Source organism: Saprolegnia diclina, assembly GCF_000281045.1.
Source record: "Saprolegnia diclina VS20 unplaced genomic scaffold supercont1.15, whole genome shotgun sequence".
NCBI lineage: Eukaryota > Oomycota > Saprolegniomycetes > Saprolegniales > Saprolegniaceae > Saprolegnia > Saprolegnia diclina.
This window is the reverse complement of record NW_008246082.1, coordinates 727,645-739,665: the sequence shown is the minus strand read 5'-3', so window position 1 is coordinate 739,665 and position 12,021 is coordinate 727,645. Positions and strand designations below refer to the sequence as shown.

At 59.9% G+C, this 12,021-nt stretch overlaps 7 protein-coding genes across 8 annotated transcripts in view; 2 read left to right on the top strand and 5 right to left on the bottom strand.

Moving 5' to 3' along the window:
- SDRG_05822 (hypothetical protein) overlaps positions 1-72 on the top strand; it is a gene marked incomplete at both ends in the record, with an annotated part of 804 nt that extends 732 nt beyond the window's left edge. Inside the window, one exon of the mRNA XM_008611564.1 lies at positions 51-72. Coding sequence (XP_008609786.1) covers positions 51-72 — 22 coding nt within the window. The remainder of the gene's footprint in view (positions 1-50) is intronic.
- Positions 73-806: 734 nt separating this feature from the next.
- Positions 807-1,958, bottom strand: SDRG_05821 (hypothetical protein; the record flags this gene model as incomplete). The annotated part of the gene is made up of 4 exons (XM_008611563.1): positions 807-1,415; positions 1,463-1,501; positions 1,550-1,695; positions 1,742-1,958. 4 exons carry the CDS (start codon positions 1,956-1,958, stop codon positions 807-809), a joined length of 1,011 nt encoding a protein of 336 aa, XP_008609785.1.
- Positions 1,959-1,963: 5 nt separating this feature from the next.
- SDRG_05820 (hypothetical protein) lies at positions 1,964-2,592 on the bottom strand (the record flags this gene model as incomplete). The annotated part of the gene is made up of 2 exons (XM_008611562.1): positions 1,964-2,451; positions 2,496-2,592. 2 exons carry the CDS (start codon positions 2,590-2,592, stop codon positions 1,964-1,966), a joined length of 585 nt encoding a protein of 194 aa, XP_008609784.1.
- A 241-nt stretch (positions 2,593-2,833) lies between these two features.
- On the bottom strand, positions 2,834-5,792 carry SDRG_05819. Of its 2 annotated transcripts, none has more exons than XM_008611561.1 (8): positions 5,742-5,792; positions 5,235-5,688; positions 4,748-5,188; positions 4,475-4,704; positions 4,002-4,427; positions 3,711-3,956; positions 3,513-3,660; positions 2,834-3,469 (listed from the first exon to the last, which is right to left on the bottom strand). In XM_008611561.1, the coding sequence occupies exons 2-8, from the start codon at positions 5,674-5,676 to the stop codon at positions 2,847-2,849; spliced, it is 2,556 nt and encodes an 851-aa protein (XP_008609783.1). In that variant the 5' UTR covers positions 5,677-5,688; positions 5,742-5,792; the 3' UTR covers positions 2,834-2,846. The 2 variants fall into 2 exon arrangements, with proteins under 2 accessions (XP_008609783.1, XP_008609782.1); XM_008611560.1 differs by having other exon boundaries at positions 5,235-5,684.
- A 308-nt stretch (positions 5,793-6,100) lies between these two features.
- SDRG_05818 (hypothetical protein) lies at positions 6,101-8,017 on the bottom strand. The gene is made up of 9 exons (XM_008611559.1): positions 7,597-8,017; positions 7,519-7,547; positions 7,391-7,471; positions 7,203-7,342; positions 7,119-7,155; positions 6,901-7,069; positions 6,665-6,856; positions 6,361-6,609; positions 6,101-6,316 (listed from the first exon to the last, which is right to left on the bottom strand). Exons 1-9 carry the CDS (start codon positions 7,756-7,758, stop codon positions 6,185-6,187), a joined length of 1,191 nt encoding a protein of 396 aa, XP_008609781.1. The 5' UTR covers positions 7,759-8,017; the 3' UTR covers positions 6,101-6,184.
- Positions 8,018-8,077: 60 nt separating this feature from the next.
- SDRG_05817 (hypothetical protein) lies at positions 8,078-10,461 on the top strand (the record flags this gene model as incomplete). The annotated part of the gene is made up of 7 exons (XM_008611558.1): positions 8,078-8,290; positions 8,345-8,398; positions 8,448-8,560; positions 8,607-9,143; positions 9,192-9,728; positions 9,777-10,143; positions 10,186-10,461. 7 exons carry the CDS (start codon positions 8,078-8,080, stop codon positions 10,459-10,461), a joined length of 2,097 nt encoding a protein of 698 aa, XP_008609780.1.
- Positions 10,462-10,481: 20 nt separating this feature from the next.
- SDRG_05816 (hsp70-like protein) lies at positions 10,482-12,005 on the bottom strand. The gene has a single exon (XM_008611557.1). It carries the CDS (start codon positions 11,983-11,985, stop codon positions 10,546-10,548), a length of 1,440 nt encoding a protein of 479 aa, XP_008609779.1. The 5' UTR covers positions 11,986-12,005; the 3' UTR covers positions 10,482-10,545.
- Between the last annotated feature and the right edge of the window lie 16 nt (positions 12,006-12,021).

Genomic DNA, 12,021 nt, shown 5'->3' with positions numbered 1-12,021 from the left:
GCGTACTTGCCTGCTGCCTCGTCGTCAACTCGATTCGGACTCCGTGCGAGCTACGCGCGCCGCAAAGAGTAGCAGCAAGTGGTGCAAAGCTCGTCAGATGGAACAATACGAGGCTCATGTCGCGCACACCGCGGTTGATGCAGCTGCGGAGGCCCGATGCGACGACGTCAAATTGGCAATCGCTCCATGTGCACTCGTTCAACGTCATTGTCTCGAGGGCGGGAGCACCTGTCAAGAGTGCCAAGAGCGCATCGAGCGCTGCGCCTGAGAAGTGACTTCAGCTTGTGATACAGACGTTTCGAAATGCTGGAGTCCCCTCCCACGCCCCTGAAGCCATTGTCGCTACAAACACGAACCTCCTTCAAGACCCGTGCCCAGCTCAAGCGCACTGCAGATAACGGGCATCCTCAAGGTCGGGTCGATAGCGCGCTTGGTTTCGCTCGCAGCGGAAAAGGCTCACCGCCACGTGCAAGCTCCGAACCTAGAGACCAATTGGACAAGGGCCCCGCATGCATCCCAGCGGCAAGGTCCTGTGCACGGCGAACACAGTATATCTTCATATTCTGGCTACGTGTACATCATGCATGTACGTCGAGTACCAAGAGAGTTGTGTGACATGGGTATTGCAACTCTCCCCAGCTCCCAAGTCAATGTAAAGAAACAACAACTTCCCTCTGACAATTGCGAAGTCATGCAGCTGTGCGAGGCAGTGTGTGCGCTAGGATCATTTTTCCCCGCATTTGATTGGATTACAAGGACCAATCGGTCGCCCTGAATCAAAATCAAAACAATATAAACTGAAACCTTCACGGGCCATGGCGTTGTCGCTGGGCCGCAATCGCCGACGCTTCCAAGCTCGGGAACCGACGAATCATGTGCTCGTACACGTGGCGCGTCTCTGGCGCTGGTGTCGCGCGAAGTTCGAGGCCGACTTTCGGGTCAAACGGACGGTACATGCCGGCGTCGCCGCACGCGACACCGTGCTGCGCACGCAGTGCGCCGCCAAGCGCCGCGGTGTTGACCTTGTTGTCTTCAATGTACACGGGTGCGTTGAAGACATTGGCAAGCGTCTCGACGAGCGATCGGTTCACGGACGCACCGCCTGCCAGGATGAGGCGCGCGATCGGGCCGTGGTACAGCTTTTGCAGGTGGCACGCTATGGCAAGGCACTGCCACTCGACCATGGCGCGGATTTCAACGGCGGGGGGTGCGTGCAATAGGTCCAAGGTGCTTCCGTCCGCCATATACCCATGGATGTCGCTAAGGGTCGGTGCTGCCGACTCGGTGGGAACCACGGGCGTGATCTCGGGCTGGAGGTAGAAGAAGCCCATGACACCGTTGTTGCCTGGCGGTGTCGCGTCCATGAGTCTTGAGAACTCGGCCCAGGACCCGTCGGCGCGTCGATCGCGAACGTTCTATAGCGCAAATATGCAGAGGTCGTGGCCAATTCAACCGAGGGTACCTCGCGGGCCAAGGACCCGTTCTTGAAGCAAAGCATACCCTACGGTCAGCGTAAGTTTATTCTCAACAGCAGCCGCAAGGATGATACCATCAGCGTGTTGGGGTCGACGGGGTTGGTTAAGACGTGACCTTCCTCGCCGGACGGGCGGATCGCTTCTGGCGCGGCGACGACAAACATGCAGCCGGACGTACCGAGAGAAATGCCCACATCCCCGACCGAGGCCAAACCCATGCCTACTCATGGCTGGTAGAAGGAAGCTAGAACGGACTAAATTTGTACCTGCGAGCGTGCACGGATTGTCCCCCGAGAACGGAATCACGCGGCATGTCTCGGCAAAGCCAAAGCGCTCGACAAAGTACGGCGCAATGGGACCGAGCGACATGTGCGACGCGGTTGGCGCCGGCCCGAACAGTCGCTCGAGCGTCGACGATGGCGCCCAGCAATCTTCCACGGCTTTAAGAACGTCCTTGGACCACTGCCGCGTCGCGATGTCCATGAGGTTCATGCCGCTGCCGTCGCCCCAAGGAAGAGCGACGTGAGCAAGGACGACGCAATGCTGACACGCCCCGCGCGCTCAAGAAGACTGCGGTCCATGGACAGCAGCTGGATCAGCGTGAAGCGCTCGTAGCCGCGCGAGCCCGTCATGTCGGCCAGCCGCTGGGCGCCTCCAACAGCGGCCTCGAGCGCCCGGCACTCGGTTGTCGTTGTCGCGTCCATCCAGCTGCGGCCGTTCGCGGGCGCAAATGCGTCCTGCAAGTGGTCATGCAGCGTTGTCGACGCGTCGTGAGGCAGGCGGAGCTCTGCGTCGCTCCAGAAGACGCTTGTGTGCTGCTGCGCACTGCCGCTCACTGCGACGACGTTGGCCATCGAGTACCCCGCCGCTTCCACGGCCGCCGAGAGCTCGAGCAGGATCTCATCGACAGCTTCAACAAGCATCAAGCTGGGCACTTCGACGTGCGCGCCGTGCATCAGGACGCCCTTGGTCGTGCCTACCGTTCGATGTGCCAGGAAAAAGCTGCATGTGGGCGGCTACCGTAGTGCGGAAGCCGGTCGTCGAGCTGGAAGGTCCTGGACGCCACGACTGCGAATGGCTTGGGCGTCGGCGTCGCAGTGACCACGACGCCTGTCATGCTCTGCGTCGACAGGTCGAGGCCGACGAAGAGCTTGGCCGTCACCTCTGCAAATGGCCGTTTAAGTGCGAGGTATCGCACTTAGTCGAATTGACACGCAAGCGTACAGTACGAGATACTAGTAAACAAAGTCCAAGGCGCCAGCAGCTCCAACAACAGACCCGTAACAGAGAGCTCTGCTCACTAACAAATAATTGACCTACTTAACAACAACAAAGGCCAAGGCGGGCAAATAATTAATATGACGAGAACGATTACAGGGCGGTTTGCGAGTTGGGCACGACGTTGGCGAGATGGTGGTGGCTCACAGCAGCTTGGAGTCGGTCGGCAATGTCGACGACGGCGGGCGAGCACCCGTGCTCGTAAATGAACTGCGTGGCCTTGGCCAAGGTCGTCTCGAGCGTCGACGGTGTCAGCCCGCCCTTGTTCGGGTTCAAAAACGGATGCTCGAGCAAGCCATTGGGCCCTTCGATGGTCGGTCGGAGCTTTGGGTCTCGCTGGAGGCACGACCGGATCACGTCTTCGAGCGGCTTGTTGTGCAGCTTCTTGAACGTGATGGCGTGGTTTGGGTCCGAGATGCGAATGAACTTTTCGAAAATGTTGTTGAACGTCCCGAACGGCGTGTCGCCGTACACGATCTGGTACAGAATGCACCCGAGCGACCAAATGTCGCCGGCGCGGCCGACCTTCTTGGGCGTCGCGCCCTTATCCGTCGCGACGATGCCGGACGCAACTTCGGGCGGCATAAAGTTGGCCGTCCCCTCGTGGTTTTCGCGCACGATATTGGTCGTGTCGTTCGAAATCGCCTTGGCGATACCAAAGTCGATGAGCTTGAGCGCGCCGTTGACAAACAAAAAGTTGGCTGGCTTCAAGTCCCCTACGACACGCCTTTGTTAGTAGTGGTTGTCGGATTGGTCTACCGTGGATCACGCGCTGGTTGTGGATGTAATTCACTGCCTGCAGCATTTGCTGCCACGTGATACGCAGAAAATTCTCTTCAAGCACGATCTGGTTGTTTTTGAGCTCCTTGAGTTTGTCCTTGAGGTCGATTTCGCCTTGCTCCATGACCTACGACCGAAGAGGTTGCTGGCGGTCGAGCAGCGCGACGAGGTTCGTACCACATACAGCACCTTGCCCTCGTAGTCCATCTCGTTGGCGAGGAGCTTGATAATGTACGGCGAGCCTTGGAGACGCTTGAGCATCATGATTTCGTTCTCGTAGCTAATGACGGACGCGTCGTCCATGCGCTTCATCTTGATCTTCTTGAGCGCATACGTCTGCATGTCGGGTCCCAAGACGCGGAAGACTTTGCTGCTGCCGCCACTGCCAATCTGCTTGAGGCTCAAGAACGTCACGCCATTCACCTGATTCGCACATGAGATCTTGTCCAAACCGATCAGAGGTCGTACCACGATGTGGTTTTTTGAGTCGATGAGACGCGCGATGACGTCCGAGGACACATCCGAGTTGCGAAACGGTGTCGCTGGCTCTGGCGGACTTGCGCTCGAGGGCGTCGAGCTGGCTGACGGCGCGTGCGACCGGGCGTGGTCGACCGACGGCGACAAGGCGCGCTTCCGACCGCTCGGCGGCGTCTTCTTGGCCAGTAGCAACGCCGTGTCTTCGTCGTCGTCGCGGACGCTCTGGCGAGAGAGTTCAATTTCCATGTCGCTGGCGTCTGATACGGCGGGGCTCGCGGGCACGTTGTGTACCTCGAGAGAGTTGGGGTCCAAGTAGCCCAATGCCCGCTTTGCTTTGGTCGGCTCCGTTGCTGACGGTGTGCGAGCCGGGTTCCAGTCCTTGATGTAGCTAATGTCCTTCTCCTGGAACGGAGCCTTCTATCATAGCGACATTTGCACGGTGGAACTCGAGCGCAATTTGGTACCTTGGGGTACTTGGCCTCGCGCTTGATGCCGTCGACGAGCGGGCGGCTTGATGGCGCGGCTGGGCTATTTTCCTTATCGTCGTCTTCGCTGTATTTGGGCTCGCGCTTGATGCCAGTCACGAGCGGGCGATTCAGTGGCGGCGGTGGGCTATGTTCCTTGTCATCTTCCTCGTCCTGGGACATGGGCGACGCGGCCGACTGCCGCACGCGCATTGGGAGACCGATCGAGCCTATGGACGCGTGAGCGGCTCATGCGAGCAATACGGCAGGTACCCAGTTGGAAGCTGGGCCGAATTTGGGGTTTTCGCTGTGTCGAACGTGCATCTCGGTTGCCGAGCTTCGACGGGAGCGGCGTCGTGAGTGCCGATGAGAGGCTCGTCGTGCGCAAGACCGACGACGGTGCAGCAGCGGTCGTCCGAGGCTCGGTTTGGAGGGGTGTTGTCCACGATTCGGCAAGGCTGGCAGTGCGCAGCGTCGTGCTCGTCGTCCGTGCCACCGCAGGCGTCGTCGAGTTGCGTGGCGTCGAATAGACGTGCGAGCTCCTGGACGTCTGCACGGGTGTGTCGGGTGGTCGCGAGACAAACTCGCGCGGAGCTTGGGACGCATCTGGCTGTGTACGCTGCACCTTGTCCCAAATTTGTTGTCGCGCCTCTGGTGTGAGCATGTCCTTCTCGACAGCCTTGTTGAGGAGGTCTTGTGCGGCCTGAGATCGATCTACAGGTTGGACTTGAGTGGAACGATGGTATCGACGTATACGTACTCTGCTGCATCTCAAAGTTGGCAAAGTACTCGTAAAAGACAGTCTTGCCCTTGACATGGGCGCTGAAGGACGCTTGGCTCAGAATATCGCGCTTCTTCATCGTGTCAGCTGCTAGTATCGCGCCGAGTCCAAGCAGCATCTCGATCCAGAGGTCGGCGCCTGCCGAGTCGAGCGGTTGGCGCTGGAATGTCGTCATGGCGCGCCGGAAGAGCAGCTCGACGGGTCGCGGGTGCTGGCTGTAGAGGCGCGCGCAGTTCTTGAGGAGGCGACTCATGACTTCGATGTTGAGCGGGTCTTTCCTTGCCTCTTCGGCGAGCTTGTTGCGCTCGACCATGAGCGCGGTGCCAAGGCCCGTGTCGCCCGGGACGTCGCAGACGCTGACGTCAAGGAGGAAGATGTCGGTCTCGTTCTCGCCGAAGCGAAGCATCGGGGACCGGATCATGCTGCTGTCTACCTAGCACCGTCGCGCCATGATGAGCTTTGCCGTCGAGGACCATGCGCGCGTACCGTCGCCGTCCACAGTAGCGTCTGACTGGGTAAAATCCGGATACAGATTTGAAATTTAAAACAAATCACTGGGCCATTTGTATGGTGCATGGAAACACCGCCGGATACTACCCGACATTATCCGGTCGCGACCTCTGCCCGGCCAAACCCAGTTTGAAGTTTCCGCGCGCGCGGGGAATTTCCTTATCTATCCAACTATCCATCTATCCAAATAACGTTAGAATGGATCGAGGAGTCGTGTATCAACTACAGGCCATAGAACTTCTGTGGCAAGCGCCATCCCATCACAGCGCTGTTCTCAAGTCCGTTATCACGAGAATCCACCGCCAGTACTACAGTGTAGTAGTGTAGTCGTATAGAGCAGCAGCTAGCTTGGAAGAGCAAACCGTGTTGTAGCTATTCTTACGTCTGTAAAATGCAATGGTGGCGCATCTGGTATCGCTCTAGCTCATCCACTGCAGTCCCACGTCGAACGCATCGACGGGGTTGCTGCTCGTCGTTGGCGTTGCATCGCGGGTCGCTTCGGGCGCCGCTTGGTACGTCTCTTGCGCCAGCTGCTGCGCGCAGTGCATGCGCTACGTCGCGCTCGTGAGCAAAGTTACGTGCTGGCCCAAGGTACCTCAAACGGGTCTTGGTCGTTCAAGCGTGGAACGTCGGTCGTTGGGAGATCGAGGAGGCTCATCGCATTGACCGGCGACGAGAGCACAGCGTCTGGCCCCGCATAGTCCAAGATACCAGGCACCGGACCCGCAGTCGGGTCCACCAAGCCCGCCGACTTGCCACTCAGCTCCGTGAGCCAAAAGCCCATGCCGGGCATGAGCGGGATGAGCTGCTGGAAGGTCTCGGCGCTCTTGCTCGATGCAAAGACCTAGATGTATCCACAGATATTGGACAATCATCATAAGGGTCGAGGTGGCATGTACATGGGACGCCGAGAGCGAGAGAAGTTCGGTGCGAAGAAGGTATCCACGCTGGGCTTCGAGCGCGTCCAGCGCCGCGTTGAGCTGCGTCGTGACCGCAACGACCGCTTCCTCGGACGTGCGCAGCCGCGTCTGTGCTTCCGCCGACGGACGGCTCGTGCCCGTGGACCGCCGAAGCGCGTCAAAGTCCAGGATCTGCATGTAGCGTGAGAAATCCGCGGCAAAATGGAAACACACACCTTTTGCTTGCGCTGCTGGATGGTCTTTTGCGTCCCAGCAGCGTCCTGCTTGAGCTTGCCAAGTGGCTTGAGCACCTTCTCCGTGAGCATGGACGCCGACGCGTCAACGACGTGCTGCTTGAGCGTCCAGTGCAGCGTCTCGAGACAGTCGGACGCGCGGGCGAGCTGCCTAGCGTACGGAGCCTGAGTGTCCCTTCTCGACAAAGCACCACTCGCACCCCACAAGCCCATCCGACGCGTCGTCTTGGCCCGTGGCTACATGGACGTCATGCAAGCGTGTTCCCAATACAAATCGGACGTACCGTGAGAGAGCTGCATGTTGAAGTAGCTCTTGAATTCGTGCGCGAGGCTCGTGGACGCGACCGATAGCGCGTCGAGCTGCTTGATGTACGTCGTCGTCGCTGCGTGGAGCCGGTCGATCGCAACGCTGTGCTGTGCATACCTACATACACACGGTCGTGTCAATGGCATTGTCTCGAGAGTGCACTACCGCTGCGTGCGTGCTTCGAGGACTGGGTCCGAATACCCGGCGCCGTAGACGCCTGCGTTTTGGAGGATCTCTTCCTTGAGCCTAGAGACTTTAGCCGTCAGAAGCTGGCGATAGCCTAGCCCACGCACCGTCGCGATCCGTCGACGACGTTCTGCAGCTACGCTCACTCGGCGCATGAGACGCAGTCGCTGGCCATGCAGACGTACCCCCGAGCGCATCCAGCTGGCCATCGTCGCTTCTTGGCTTCGGTCGTTTCTGCCCAAAATCTTCCGCACGCCGTGGCACCGTATCCGGATGCGCCGCCAACGTTCCTGACGCGACACGTCGCCGCTGCGTCCGACCCCGTGCGCCGGTCCATGCAGCCACATTCTTCACACGCGTGCACTCGGGTCGTTGGGCAACCCTTTGGCCTTGGCATGCTGCTACCGTCTCGCTTCCGTGTACCGCGTCCGTTCGGCAGTCGTCGCTGCTGCAGTTGGCTCTGAGCCAACGACCATGCGTCGTAGGGCCTGTGGCGCCGACAGCAGGGCCTGCCGCGTCGTCCAGCGCCCCTGAGACTCGGCGGCTTGCGGCAGTTGAAGTTGCTGCCAACACTCGGTGCCGGCTGCCCCGTATCCGGATGCGTCGCTCGTATTTAATTACCTGGTGATGCTAATGCAATAAAATAACGCGGATTCAAGATTTGCGATGGCGGCCTACGACGCGCTGGACGTGGCGGCCAGCAGCCGCGTGTACTTGTACATGGGCCTCGTGGGCTGCGCGCTGCATCTCTGCACGCTGCTCTCGTACATGGTCTTCCCGCAGCTCAAGCGGCAGCATCCCGCGGCCAACCTCATGGTCTGGCACGTCTACTGCAACTTTATGCTCACGCTCGGCTTTGTGGCGCAGTACTTTCTGCAGGTATGACATCTACCTCCTTCTCCACCGCGCAGGATGGCTACAGCGCGCTTGTAGGGCGACGGCGCCGTCACAGACGACGACTGCGTCCTCTTGTCCATGTACAACCAGGTGCGGCTGGCGGTGCCAGTACATTGGCTCATGCGATGATGGATGCTAGTTCTTCCTCCTCGGCAGCGGTCTCTGGTACCTCATGCTGTCGTTCGATCTCTTCATTGCGCTCATGAACCCGTGGATGGGCTACGCTGTCAAGACGTGGACGTACCACACCATGTCCGCGCCACTGGTCCTCGGTCTGGAATGCTCATAATGCGTGTAGTACGTGGTCGCTGAGCGCGATTTCGGCCGCGGCCATGTACTCGTTCCGTCTCTACGGTCTCTCGAGCCTCAACCTTTGCTGGGTGCACCGCACGGCGAGCGTGCGCGAGACCAACGAGACGTACTGGGTCCTCCTCTTTGCGCCACTCGTTGTCGTCTGGCTCGTCTCGTTCGGCGTGCTCCTCTTTGCGACCTTTCGCTTTGCGCGGCGGCAGCTCGACTCGACATATCGCGCCAAGCGGCGGTCGCTGCTCCAGTACTTCCGGTACCTCGTCATGTACGGGCTCTTTTGGGTCGTCTGCGGCGGCCTCTACTACAGCGACTACCTCCAGTCCTTTTCGGGCGTCGTCGCGCACCACATCCAGCTCACGCTCGCAGTCGTCTTTGGCTTGTACCCGCTCTTCGTGCTCGCCGTCTGGAGCATCAACACGGACCTCGTCGAGCACCTCGGCGGTGGCCGCGCCGAGACGCCGGTCGCCGACGACAGCGACGGCATGACCGACCACTTTAGCACGTCGCTTCGAAAAGACCTCTTGCGGTAGACAGCGCTTCTGTTCTCGAAACACTGGTATCTGATACGAGGTAGATATACCTCGGTGGGCATCATCCGCAGCTTGCACGAGCTGCGCGAAGCGTCGCCGCACCGCCTCGAGCGCGCCCGGTCCGTCTTTGCAACGTACTCGACATCCGACGTAGTCGTGCCGAGCCGGTCGCACTCGTTCGGGTCGCTGCGGTCCATGGAGGAGACAGACCTCGACGCGCCGGGCTTGTACGTCGAGAAGAAGCGGCTTGCGACCACTGTCCGCCTCAACTCGAACAAGCTCAAGGTCTACTACGAAAAGCTCGGCTTCACCGACTACGCGCCGCGGATCTTTGAGAACCTTCGGTCGCTCGCGGGCATCGAGGCTGGCGCGTACGAGACGAGCTTCACGGGCACGCTCTCCGAGACCGCGTCCGAGGGCAAGTCGGGCATGCTCTTTTACTTTACGAACGACCGCAAGTACATTGTCAAGACGATGACCAAGGACGAGCACGCGTTCCTGATGCGCATCCTGCCGGCGTACCACGCGTACGTGCGCAGCCAGCCCAAGAGCCTCCTTGTGCGCTACGTTGGCTGCCACTCGTACGTCGTCTCCCGATCGCTCTCAGATCGTATATCGTGCTCTCGTAGGATGCAGCTGCCCGTGGGCTGGAACAAAATGTTCTTTGTCGTCATGGAGAACGTGCTCTGCACGGACCGCATCGACGAGCGGTATGACCTCAAGGGCACGTTCGCGCCTGCCCTCTTGCCGCCGCTGCGCGTCTACATTCGCGAACCGGAGACTCGATTGCTGAGCCCGCCGCAGCCCAAACCAACGCACTTGCTCCACGACGACGAGTTTGTCGACCGCGGCACGTACCTGCACGTCACGTCGGACGTGCGCCTCGAGCTCCTCACGCAGATGACGAGCGACTGCGGCTTCCTCCAGGAGATGGGCATCATGGACTACAGCTGCATCTTGGGCATCCGCCCCTTTGACGCCTCCAAGGACTCGGAGGTACTAGGATATGCTTATGGAAAGGTGAGAAACGTGGCGTAGGAGTCGCTGGCCAAGAATGCGATCGTGTCGGCCGACCAGCGCCAAGTGTACTATGTTGGCTTCATCGACATTCTGCAGCACTACACGATCGCGTGGAAGCTCCAGCACCTCGTGCTCTCGTTCGTGCAAGACCGAAGAAAGATCACGGCGCTGCCACCACCCGAGTACGCGCTCCGGTTCCTGAGCTTCATCCACGCGCACCTGCTGCGAGGCGACGCGACGTCCACGGCCAACAGCAGAACCCGGCCGTCTTTCAACTACGGGACTATTCCGTAGTACTATAGTAAGAGACTAAATATTGTGTTGGCGGCCACTGGCATATTATTAGAGTTAGCGTGGGTGGCGAGCAGCGATGATGATCTAATACTTGTACGTGCGCTCGAGGACACGACGCTTGTCTTCGAGTTCGCGCACCGTGAGTTCCTCGTTGTCGTCCATCCAGTCACGGGCTTCGCAAAGCGCGGTCTGGGCGGCCGCGTCGTTCTTCTTGGAGGCGGCTTCGAGCGCGCGGTAGAGGTAGCCCTCGAGGTCGTTGCGGGCGTCGATGCGCTTGAGCATCTGCGCGTCATCCTTCTTGAACTTCTCGGCCTCTTCGACCATGCGGTCAATGTCCTGCTGGGTGAGGCGGCCGCGGTTGTTGGAGATCGTCGTCGCGTTCTTGGCACCCGTCTTCTTGTCGCGGGCCGAGACGTGGAGGATACCGTTGGCATCGATCTCGAACGTGACTTCGATCTGCGGCTCGCCGCGCTTGGCGCGCTCAATGCCCGAGATCTCGAACTCGCCGAGTTTGTTGTTGTCGACGACGCAGGCACGCTCGCCTTCGAAGATAACGACCTTCTCCGTCGTCTGCCAGTCCTCTTCGGTCGTGTAGATGCGCGTCTTCTTGACGGGAATCGCCGTGTTGCGCTTGATGAGCACCGACATGACCTTGCCAACAAGCTCAATACCGAGCGAGAGCGGCGTCACATCGACGAGGAGGAGCGAGTTCGTGGCGTCGTTGCGGATGCCCGAGAGGATGGCGCCCTGGACGGCAGCACCGTACGCGACGGCCTCATCCGGGTTGATCGACTTCGAGAGCTCCTTGCCGCCGAAGACAGCCGAGAGCATGTTCTGCACCTTGGGGATACGCGTGGAACCGCCGACAAGGACGAGCTCCGTGATGTCACCGGGCTGCATGTTGGCGTCGGCGAGCACCTTGAGGACGGTCTCCTCCGTGCGCTTGAAGCACTCTTCGTTGAGCGACTCGAACTTGGCGCGCGTCATCGTCGACGAGAAGTCAACGCCCTCGAAGAGCGAATCAACCTCGATCGAAGCCGACGTCGTCGTGGAAAGCATGCGCTTGGCCGACTCGCAGGCCGTGCGGAGACGGCGCATCGAGCGAGCCGACGACGTGGGGTCAAGGCCCTTGTTCTTGCGCTTGAACTCCGTGACGAGGAAGTCGACCATGTTCGAGTCGAAATCTTCACCACCGAGATGCGTGTCACCGCCCGTCGACTTGACTTCGAAGATGCCGTTCTCGATCGAGAGGATCGACACATCGAAGGTACCACCACCGAGATCGAAGATGAGGATGTTGGTCTTCGAGCCATCGGCACCGGCGTTCGTGTCCAAGCCGTACGCGAGGGCGGCGGCCGTGGGCTCGTTGATGATGCGCTTGACGTCGAGGCCGGCAATGGCACCGGCATCCTTCGTCGACTGGCGCTGCTGGTCGTTGAAGTACGCAGGGACCGTGACAACAGCCTGCTTGATCTCCTGGCCGAGGTAGTTCTCCGCTGTCTCCTTCATGCGCGTAAGGACCATCGACGAGATCTCCTCGGGCGAAAAGCGCTTGTCCTC